This window comes from Oncorhynchus kisutch, linkage group LG30 (assembly GCF_002021735.2).
Source record: "Oncorhynchus kisutch isolate 150728-3 linkage group LG30, Okis_V2, whole genome shotgun sequence".
In the NCBI taxonomy this organism is placed as follows: domain Eukaryota; kingdom Metazoa; phylum Chordata; class Actinopteri; order Salmoniformes; family Salmonidae; genus Oncorhynchus; species Oncorhynchus kisutch.
Window position 1 is genome coordinate 26,267,437 of NC_034203.2, and position 12,282 is coordinate 26,279,718.

General features: G+C 43.3%; 1 protein-coding gene across 2 annotated transcripts in view; it reads left to right on the forward strand.

Moving 5' to 3' along the window:
* Positions 1-335: 335 nt before the first annotated feature.
* LOC109874468 (phosphatase and actin regulator 1) overlaps positions 336-12,282 on the forward strand; it is a 93,557-nt gene continuing 81,610 nt past the window's right edge. The window contains exon 1 of one of the 2 annotated variants that reach the window (XM_031810657.1): positions 336-625. In XM_031810657.1, the coding sequence (XP_031666517.1) occupies positions 514-625 (112 nt within the window). In that variant the 5' untranslated portion in view covers positions 336-513. The remainder of the gene's footprint in view (positions 626-12,282) is intronic. The other variant, XM_031810658.1, reaches the window with a different exon arrangement.

Below are 12,282 nucleotides of genomic sequence, written 5' to 3' on the forward strand. Positions count from 1 at the left end.
CACACTTTCTTTATTTTTTTCTTCATTTTCATTCCACTTTGCTGATACGTCCATAAAGGACCCAATATTTCTCATTTAATTCCACAAGATGGCGTTGGATAGGCTATTTTGAAAATGTATCACGAATGTATTACACAATTTACAGTTATGTCTTTTGGTTTATCATAGTTTACATACATGAAGGGAAATAATGTTAATGTTCTAATAATGTTAGCTTTCATAGGCTTTCATATGTTAGTTCAATAACCTCGAATAAATGCACTGACTGGTCTGATGTTTCCATTTTAGCGATTTTTCCCCCCCTCTGATATTCCATTCTCATTCCACTCTGCTGTTGGGTTATTAAGGAGCTCTGTAATAGCAGCTCCAAGCCTCGCTTCAAATCTCCCAGCATCTCCTTCTCCTGTTCTACCCTTTCTATTTATTTCTCTCCCCATCAATACCTTCCCGTGATCGGCCGTGGCTCTGTGTCTGTCCCAACACGCCAGTCGTCACTGGACGCTGCTCAAATTGATGGCGGCTTCTCCGGAAGACCATATAGACCGCCGGCGGATCAGGAGAGTCCGGTCCAAGAGCGATACCCCATACCTCGCCGAAGCCAGAGTCTCCTTCAACCTGCATACAGGTAGGTTTGTTCTCACGTGTGGCCATTGATTCTCGGAGCACCAAACCTTTATATTGTAAACTAACGGTTTTGTAAAATATAATTATATTTGATAGTTATTTTTACTGAGACAGCTCGATCTACACTAGTGCATATATAATGTGTACATTTGGATTTGCCTATTTTGCCATTTTGGACACATTTATCATATCGAATTGTTTGATTGGTGAATTGATAATTTGCTATTAGCCTATGTAAGAATAAGAAGAAGATGAATGGTCATTGTACAACGTGTGATATTTTATTTCGTTAGAGAACGACATTAGGTTCTCTAATTCATTTCAGTTACATAATAGAGGGAGCATTCGACTGACAATCGAGCCCCAGCGTGATCGTGTAGTCACCAGCAAGGTGTTCAGGATTATGCCGGAGATCCCTGACAGAGAGCAGATTGGTGTTGACTGTTAAAGCACCCGTTTATGTTAGATACATCCAAGTTATTATATACAGTGCAATATTATTGATATATTAGATGTTGATTATATTCAGTTTCTGGCTTGTGGGAAACGTACACAAATTGCTCCCCTCCGAGCGCCTAGGTGTATTGCATCTCTTGTTACCATGGTGACTTGGCATAATTTTCGGGCTGAGTCTGTTGTTAGCCCACGAGAGGCATTCATATTTTTTTGCATTGTAATAGCATACAACTTCAACCAAATACAGCCACATGTAGCCTAGGCATCCGATCACATATCGCAGTTATTCCTAATTCGATATCATGCAAAATATGGTCTATGCGATTGCATGATTACCATGATGAATTTGTTCAAAAATAAATAGCCTTGGAGCCTTTTGCATGGGTTTAGTTGGCATATAGTCCGTGCATCAGTTCAATAGTATTGCAGTGCTTCTGTCACCTGGCCGGAGCTGTCCACTGTGCTGTGGCGCTGAAACTGCTAGATAGCCCAAATTGCTTTGCGTACGTGGACAAACTTCAAATAACTTAAGGTAAAGTCTTTAAATGTTTTCTTTTCAGATCTTTTTTCTGTATTCATCTGCTACATTTTGTTTCACCGTTAATGTTATGGTCACACCCACACCATGAGTGATCTTCTGTGACTAAACTGCAGCATCTATTGCACCGACTTGTAGTCCTTTGCATAGTTTCAGGAATAAATACTTTTCAGGCTATTGATGCATTCTGGAAATGTTTACTATCTTGTGTTTTGATTTGTCCAAACCATGTTTTTTTTTGCTATCAACTGCAACTGCAATTTAAAGAGGACATTTGGAGCAGGATACTTTCCCCCAAACTTTCTAAAACAGTCCTCCCAATCCTATCAGGTAGGCTAAATGCTGTCTGCAATTTTGTGTGCTGTATGGGTGTGCCTTGAGGGAGAGTGAGAGGGAGAGAGGGAGGTACAGAGGGAGGGGGTGGGGGAGGGAGGGAGAGCTAAAGAGTGAGAATGAGAAGAGAGAGAGAGGGGGGAATGATGGAGGAAGGGAGAAAGAGATGAAGAGAAAGAGGAAAGTGGTGATGAAGGGAGAGAGCAAAATGAAGGGAGTGAGAGAGAAACAGAGCAACAGAGACAGAGGGTTTGCGTATGGTTTGAGGCCAGCAGGAGGCCAAGCAGAGCTTCTATGTGGAAACAAGGTCACCAAGTAATTTAGTCCAGATGAGCCCTGAGGTAACCTGGACCCAGTTCACACTGTCTGTTCTAATGAGCCAGTCACTCTGTGGCAGGTAGCATGCTGTGAGGGTTATGACTTTGCATGTCTGTCCTCTTTTTGCCACCTTTTTGGGAGGTGGCCTTAGTGGAAAGGGGACAGAAGAATGGGGACCAGCACTTACAGGATTCATGGAATAGGAATGGAATGCTGCAAGGAATGGAATGCTGCAAGGACTGGAATGCTGCAAGGAATGGAATGCTGCAAGGAATGGAATGCTGCAAGGCATGGAATGCTTAATCCTGTAAGTGCTGGTCCCCATTCTTCTGCTCCCTTTACACCAAGGCCACCTCCCAAAAGGTGGCAAAAGGAGGACAGACATGCAATCTGTCTGCGGCAGACACCACAGATCACAATACGGGGTCAGATATCACCCAAAATCACAGTCCCACACACTCACACATACTCCGACCCACCACAACTCAGATATCTGAGGACAACAGACAAAACATTCAGAGTGGACAAGAGTTGAATTATCTGAGGACACAGTTCAAAAGGCAGACTATTGTCTGATTGGTTGATGGACATGTTTATCCAGGGTCAACATAATAAAGAGGCGTCAGGAACATCGACAGCTTGGAGAAATCAGTACGTGCAGTGCTAGTTGTACTCTGAACTGTTCACCATTTGTGCTGAAACTGTTGAAACTGTTGATCTCTGTTCTCCCAGTATCACATACAGTAGGCACCAACAGACATGACCGTCCTGTTCTTAGCTCCTAGACAACTTTGCAGTATTTTTCTTTTTTTGTGTGTTACATTTTACATTATTTGCTCAGATGAAAATAACTTTTGGATATTAGATCGGTGGTCACTTACCAGCATGTCAACCAGAAATATGACTTCCCTTAATTGGGTTCTTTGTTTGTACCCTCTGAGGCAATTCCACTCATCCCAGGGGCTGCTCCAAGACACCGTCGATGGAGAAGAGGAATATGGAGTGTGGTTTTTGTCAGACTCAGGAGGCATACCGCTTCCAAGTATATTACTCGCTAATGTTCAGTCCCTAGACAATAAAGTAGATGAGCTCAGAGTGAGGATCTCCTTCCAGAGAGACATCAGGAACTGTAACATACTCTGTTTCACGGAATCATGGCTCTCTCCGGATATACTGTCCCCATCCATACAGCCAGTGGGGTTCTCCGTAGATGAATAAATAACTCTCCAGGAAAAAGAAAGGTGGAGGGAGGTGTATGTTTCATGATTCACTAATCATGGTGTGATTGTGGTAAAATATAGGAACTCAAGTCATTTTGTTCTCCCGATCTGGAATACCTCACCATCAAATGCCGACCGCATTACCACCCAAGATAATTTTCTTCGGTCATCTTCAAGGCCGTGAATATAATCCCTCAAGCCAACACCACGCCAGCTCTCGAGGAACTACACTTGACTTTGTGCAAACTGGAAACCACATATCCTGAGGCTACATTTATTGTAGCTGGGGATTTTAAGAAAGCAAATCTGAGGAAAATGCTTACAAAGTTTTATCAACACATCTCCTGCGCTAATCGCTCATCAAGAACCCTTGACCATTGCAACTCCCCCTTCAGGGATGGCTACACGGCCCTCCCCCACACTCCCTTCAGCAAATCAGATCACACCTCCATTCTGCTCCTCCCCTCCTATAGGCAGAAACTTAAACAGGAAGTACCCGTGGTAAGGCTCGTTCAACATGGTCTGACCAATCAGAATCCAAGGCTTCAAGATTGTTTTGATCATGCAAACTGCGATGTGTTCTGGGTTGCCTCTGAGAATGGCATTGACATACACTTTATATACAAAAGTATATGGACACCCCTTCAAATTAGTAGATTCGGCTATTTCAGCCACACCCAAGCAAACTCCGTAGGCTAACATTGGCAGTAGAATGGTCTTACTGATGACCTCAGTGACGATCAAAGTGGCACCATCATAGAATGTCACCTTTTCATCAAGTCGGTTCTTTAAATGTCTACCCTGCTAGAGCTGGCCCGGTCAACTGTAAGTGCTGTTATTGTGAATTGGAAACATCTAAGAGCAACAATGGCTCAGCCACAAAGTAGACCTCAAAATCATGATGCGCAATGCCACGAGTTGGCTGGAGTGGTGTAAAGCTTTCCGCTGCTTTGGAGCAGTGGAAACGGGTTTTCTGGAGCGATGAATCCCGCTTCACCATCTGGCTCACCATCTGAATCTGGGTTAGGCAGGTGCCAGGAGAATGCTACCTGCCCCAATGCATAGTGCCATAGTGCCAACTGCAAAGCATGGTTCGTGCTAGGCCTCTTAGTTCCAGTGTACGCTACAGCATACAATTACATTCTAGACGATTCTGTGCTTTCAAGTTTGTGGCAACAGTTTGGGGAAGGCCCTTTACTCATTCAGCATGACAATGGCCCCGTGCACAAAGTGAGATCTATACAGAAATGGTTTGTCAAGATCAGTGTGGAAGAACTTGAATGGCCTGCACAGAGCCCTATCAAGAGACCTCAACACCATGTTTGGGATGAATTGGAACGCCGACTGCGTGCCAGGCCGAATCATCCAACATCAGTGGTCGACATCACTAATGATCTTGTGGCTGAACGGAAGCAACTCCCCACAGCAATGTTCCAACATATATATATTTTTCCACCCTTATTTAACCAGGTAGGCCAGTTGAGAACAAATTCTCATTTACAACTGCGACCTGGCCAAGATAAAGCAAAGCAGTGTGACAAAAACACAACACAGAGTTGTGGGATGGGATAAACACATGGGATAAACAAACGTACAGTCAATAACACAATAGAACAATCTATGTACAGTGTGTGCAAATGTAGTAAGATTAGGGAGGTAAGACAATAAATAGGCCATAGTGGCAAAATAAATACAATTTAGCATTAACACTGGAGTGATAGATATGCAAATGAGGATGTGCAGGTAGAGATACTGCGGTGCAAAAGAACAAAAAATAAATAAATAACAATATGGGGATGAGGCAGTTGGGTGGGCTATTTACAGATGGACTGTGTACAGGTGCAGTTATCGGTAAGCTGCTCTGACAGCTGATGCTTAAAGTTAGTGAGGGAGAGATACATATCCAGCTTCAGTGATTTTTGCAATTCGTACCAGTCATTGGCAGCAGAGAACTGGAAGGAAAAGCGGCCAAAGTAGGTGTTGGCTTTGGTGATGACCAGTAAAATATACCTGCTGGAGCGCGTGCTACGGGTGGGTGCTGCTATGGTGACCAGTGAGCTGAAATAAGGCGGGACTTTACCTAGCAAAGACTTATAGATGACCTGGAGCCAGTGGGTTTGGCGACAAATATGTAGCGAGGACCAGCCAACGAGAGAATACAGGTCGCAGTGGTGGGTAGTATATGGGGCTTTGGTGACAAAACGGATGGCACTGTGATAGACTGCATCCAATTTGCTGATGAGAGTGTTGAAGTCTATTTTGTAAATGACATCGCCAAAGTCAAGGATTGGTAGGATGGTCAGTTTTACGAGGGTATGTTTGGCAGCATGAGTGAAGGAGGCTTTGTTTTGAAATAGGAAGCCAATTCTAGATTTAATTTTGGATTGTAGATGCTTAATGTGAGTCTAGAAGGACAGTTTACAGTCTAACCAGACACCTAGGTATTTGTAGTTGTCCACATATTCTAAGTCAGAACCGTCCAGAGTAGTGATGCTAGTTGGGCGGGCGGATGCTGGCAGCAATCAGTTGAAAATAATGCATTTAGTTTTACTAAACATCTAGTGGAAAGACTTTCCAGGGGAGGCTGTTATAGCAGCAAAGGGGGGACCAACTCCACTCCATATTAATGCACATGATTTTAGAATGAAATGTTCGATGAGCAGGTGTCCACATACTTTTGGTCATGTAGTGTGTACATTGACACAGTGACTGAGTTTATCAGGAAGTGCACAGAGGATGTTGTTCCTCCTGTGACGATTAGAACTTATCCAAAACTTGGACAGACGGCAGCATTTGCACAAAACTGAAAGTGCGAACCACTGCATTTATGCACAGCAAGGTGACTGGAAACATGGACGAGTACAAACAGTCCAGCTAAGGCCTCTGTAAGGTAATCAAACAGGCAAAACATAAGTACAGGGACAAAGTGGAGTTGCAATTCAATGGCTCATACACGAGACGTATGTGGCAGGGACTCCAAAACAATCACAGGCCAATTCAATTCTGCATGCGCAGACCAGCTGGCTGGAGTGTGAACAGATATTCAATCTCTCCATATCCTAGTCTGTTGTCCCCAATTGCTTCAAGATGGCCACCATTGTTCTGTTACCCAAGAAAGCGAAGATAACTGAACTAAAATACTATCACCCCATATTACTCACTTCTCTCATCATGAAGTGCTTTGAGAGGCTAGTTAAGGAACATATCACCTCCACCTTAATCAACACCCTAGACCCACTACAATTTGCATACCGCCTAAAGAGATCCATGGATGACACAATCACCATCGCACTGCACTGGCTTGTCCCATCTGTACAAGAAGCAGCTGATCGTGGACTTCAGGAGACAGCAGTGAGAGCACATCCCCATCCACATCAACTGGGCTGCAGTGGAGAGGGTGAAAAGCTTCAAGTTCCTCTGCGTGCACATCACTGACAACCTGAAATGGCCCATCCACAAAGACAGTGTGACGAAGACGCCACTACAGCACCTCTTCAAACTGAGGAGGCTGAAGAAATTAGGCTTGGCCCCTAGACCTCACAAACCTCTACAGATGCACCATTGAGAACATCCTGTCGGGCTGTATCACCGCCTGGTACGGCAATTGCAGGACATCTAGAGCACCCAGTGTTACAGGAAGGCCAAGAAGATTATCAAGGACCTCAGCCACCTGAGCCGCAGCCTGTTCACCCTGCTACCATCTCAATGGTACATAGTTATTGAACACTGGTCACTTAAATAATGTTTACATACTGTTTTACCCACTTCATATGTATATACTGTAACTACTGCTGTACACACCTTTTCTATTCATATACTGTCTATATACACACCATCATATACATAGATATTTATATTCCAGACTCTGACATTGCTCGTTCTGATATTTCATAATTCCTTTCTTTATGTTTTTGGAATTTGTGTGTATTGTTGTGTATTGTTAGGTATTACTGCACTATTGGAAACATAAGCATTTCACTGCACCCAAGATGTGTATTTATATATATATATATATATTTAAATTTAACCTTTATTTAACTAGGCAAGTCAGTTAAGAACAAATTCTTATTTACAATGACGTTCTATCGGGGAACAGTGGGTTAACTGCCTTGTTCAGGGGCAGAACGACAGATTATTACCTTGTCAGCTCGGGGATTCAATCCATCACCCTTCGGTTACTTGAGCCAACGCTCTAACCACTAGGCTACCTGCCGCCCCAAAAGCAGCAGGTACACAACCAGTAGAATTTGATTTGGAGATACAGTCTCTGCTGAGGGGCTAGCTCGGCCCTGCAAGCCTGTATTACCCAGCCAGTTCACCCATGATACGAGTCAGTATTCGATGTCTGAGGACGTCGGGAGATGACGTGGAAACCAGCCACTAGGGGCAACAGTTAGCAATAATACCTACAAGTATTATTATTATTATTATTTTAACCCCTACCTTAACCTTTCAGAGATAATGCCTAACCTTAACCTTTCAGAGATAATGCCTAACCTTAACCTTTCAGAGTTAATGCCTAACCTTAACCTTTCAGAGTTAATGCCTAACCTTAACCTTTCAGAGTTAATGCCTAACCTTAACAGTTCAGAGTTAATGCCTAACCTTAACAGTTCAGAGTTAATGCCTAACCTTAACCGTTCAGAGTTAATGCCTAACCTTAACCATTCAGAGTTAATGCCTAACCTTAACCTTTCAGAGTTAATGCCTAACCTTAACCATTCAGAGTTAATGCCTAACCTTAACCATTCAGAATTAATGCCGAACCTTAACCATTCAGAGTTAATGCCTAACCTTAACCATTCAGAGTTAATGCCTAACCTTAACCATTCAGAGTTAATGCCTAACCTTAACCATTCAGAGTTAATGCCTAACCTTAACCTTTCAGAGTTAATGCCTAACCTTAACCATTCAGAGTTAATGCCTAACCTTAACCATTCAGAGTTAATGCCTAACCTTAACCATTCAGAGTTAATGCCTAACCTTAACCTTTCAGAGTTAATGCCTAACCTTAACCTTTCAGAGTTAATGCCTAACCTTAACCTTTCAGAGTTAATGCCTAACCTTAACAGTTCAGAGTTAATGCCTAACCTTAACAGTTCAGAGTTAATGCCTAACCTTAACCGTTCAGAGTTAATGCCTAACCTTAACCATTCAGAGTTAATGCCTAACCTTAACCTTTCAGAGTTAATGCCTAACCTTAACCATTCAGAGTTAATGCCTAACCTTAACCATTCAGAATTAATGCCGAACCTTAACCATTCAGAGTTAATGCCTAACCTTAACCATTCAGAGTTAATGCCTAACCTTAACCATTCAGAGTTAATGCCTAACCTTAACCATTCAGAGTTAATGCCTAACCTTAACCTTTCAGAGTTAATGCCTAACCTTAACCATTCAGAGTTAATGCCTAACCTTAACCATTCAGAGTTAATGCCTAACCTTAACCATTCAGAGTTAATGCCTAACCTTAAGAATTTGGAGTTAATGCCTAAACTTAACCTTAGACACTTTGAAATGTTAACTTTTGGAACAACAGAAACCTGGATGGACATGAGACTGTGAGTGCTTGCAGATAGTACCATAGCATCCAATGACTTTATGATAGGAAGAACCCTATAATGGAACCAGAGTTGAGTACAGTAAGGGGTGAGTATGACAAGACGTAGGTATATTGAATTGGCCTGTTTAGCGCCGTGTGGATAATTTGATTAGTCTCTTTGATTAGATTAACCTGAGCTGCGTCATACCGCTGGGTTTTCATCCTTAATCGAGGTGTTTGTTGTTGTTGGAAACAGCTGTTAAAATGAACCCTAGCTGTTGTCTTTCACCTCATGATATGAAGCTCCCAGTGTGCACCCAGTGATACTGTACAATACCACAATGCCATCCTTTTGGAGGTTTTCTCAGAGCAGCTGGGGGGCCAGTCCAAAGGATGTACTGTATGTGTATGCAAGAATGCATGTGTGCATATGTGTGTGTGTGTATGTGTGTGTATGTGTATGTGTATGTGTATGTGTGTGTGTGTGTGTGTGTGTGTGTGTGTGTGTGTGTGTGTGTGTGTGTGTGTGTGTGTGTGTGTGTGTGTGTGTGTGTGTGTGTGTGTGTGTGTGTGTGTGTGTGTGCATGTGTATGTGTATGTGTATGTGTGTGTGTGTGTGTGTGTGTGTGTGTGTGTGTGTGTGTGTGTGTGTGTGTATCCATCACTAATCTTTATATGGCTCTGCTTTGAGCTATTGGAACTACATCTGTCAGACTTGTTCACTCAAGGCACTAGTGCAGTGAGGATTTCAATCAACAATCCCAACAGGAAATGACTACTAACCAAAGAAGCTGGGTGACACTTCCATAATACAGTACACTGTGCAGACAAACACAGGATGAATAGAATCCAGTCCCATCTGTACAGGATCCTTCCTGTATGGTAGACAGGAGTCAAAATCATTCAGGGAAGGTTTGGGTGAGAGCTGTGTGTGTGTACGTGTGTGTGTGTCTGCATGCGTATGTGCGTGCCTGCGTATACATGTGGTGTATTTGCCATGCAGTGATGTGTGTGCAATGGTGTGTGTGTATGTGTGTACATGTGTGACGGTGAGTGTTGCCTGCTTGCTCGACCGTCTGCTGATACAGCAGCTCATTAGATGTATTTGTTTGTTTTTGTTTGCTCATCATTCAAGCACAACTCAACAACAGTCACATCTGTTATCTCCCTCTCACACACAGATAAACAGGCACACAAACACACACATCCTTCCCTATACACACTCCCCTCCATTTCTCCTCGTTCTCCTCGTATCATCCGACACTGGAGCCTTTGATCTGTGTGTGATTACATTTGATCTGTTTTTGGTTTAAATGTAATCACATCCTTGAAGATAGCTACACTCATTGTTGATCTGTCTCACACAGTATCTGGATGATCCTGTAATGTAGTGTATTGGTCTGTGATACACTGTACATTTTACAGGGGTGGGCTACATGCTGTGCAGTAGTTAGTTATCCTGTCCTGGGCAGGTGAATGCTGTGTGTGCAGACTGAGTCATGGGACAGGGGATGCTGATGGCTTTATCTCCACTACAGGACATGGGCTGAATATAAATAGCCTGTATGGGCTGGAGCCTGGGCTGGACTGGACTGGGCTGGGCTGCATTGCAGGGGATGAAGGGTGTATTTGGTGCTCCCCCTGGCTGTGCTCCAGAAGAGTAACTGACACCCATATGGAGTTGGAGCCAGTTTAATACACATATAGTCCTACAGATACAAGTACATAACAGGCACACACCTGCATGTGATGTGTAGAAAGACACAGCGGTGGAGGCTGGTGAGGGAAACGTGTTTCTATCCACTCGGTTCCAGCCATTACTATGAGCTCACCAGCCTCCACTGACTCACACGTACAGTACACACTCACTCACAAACACACGCGCACACATGCCGTGTCACAATACCCCACGCAGTATACCAATTAACACACTTTCTCAGCACCAAACATTCTGACAGCCTCTTTACAATGTTGCGGGATCATTCTTTCCCATCCCCAGCCGCCTAGTATCCCAGTGCCGTTGAGGTACTGAGTCCTCCATATTTCCCTCCCTCCCCCTCCTGCTCTCTGTAATCACTCCTGTCCTGGAGAGAACATTCAATATAGCCAGATGGATGGTGGTGGCGGCAGGGCAAGGCAGAGCCCATCCAATGCCACCCTGTAGGCGCAGGGCTCTATCTGCCTGTCTCGCCTGGGCCTTTCTGGGGGAAATGACAGTGTGTCAAAGGAAGCACCTCACACAGCAACCTGCCAGACCAGACCCACTCCCAGCCTTAATACAGGCTGTATTTCATCTCTATTTGAGTCTGTCTGTGGTCTGCCCCGGGCAGATCAACTGTATCTTCTCTACTTCATACACTGTGTGCCTGGTTTCTCTGACTGCCTCACTGCAAGGCAGGGTTTCATCTAGTAGTAATTGCATCCGTGATATGAGCATCTATTCCTTAACAGAGATGACAGTTTAAAACACTTAGTGTGTTGTGAAAATCTGTTATGAATGTATTGTGATATTATGAATGTATTGTAATGTTTTTAAAATTGCATAACTGCCTTAATTTTGCTGGATCCCAGGAAGAGTAGCTGCTGCCTTGGAAGCAGCTAATGGGGATCCATAATAATAAATACAAATTCCAAATGAACAAAGGCTCCAAAAACACCCAAATACCTTATTTTTAGAAACGGCAATTCCCTCAGTATATTGATGCAGGTCTTAAGATTTTTGTGTCTTTACAAACTTTATCCTCAACATTATATATAATTCTGTTGGACTCGAGCGTTACTTTTTTGTGTGCTAGCAAGCTTGTACTTTCTCGTTTCTCATATCACCACAATGGGAATGAGAAATCTCTTTTATAACATGACATTTACATAAAAAACAGAGATTTGGTTCATGAAAGCGAACTTGTCCTTTAAATGTAAAGAATGACACGTGAGCCTACAGAGTTGCATTTCACAGAGATCTCAAGCAACACACTTATTTATTCTCACAGTGATTCACATTGACCAGCACCGGTTGTACCCTACTGTACCGTCACTCTGTGAATAAAACATTAATATCATATTGAAAATAGCTGTATAGCTGTGCTACACCGAGGCAACTAATGGTGCTACGATTCCTTTCAACTCTCAGAACCAACCATCCTACCAGGAAGTGTCCCATCATCCTCCACTTCAGATGAAAGAAGGAGACAGGCAGGTGTCAACCATGAAAGGCCTGGAGAGATTGCAAGATTGCTCTTCTCTCTGTCTGT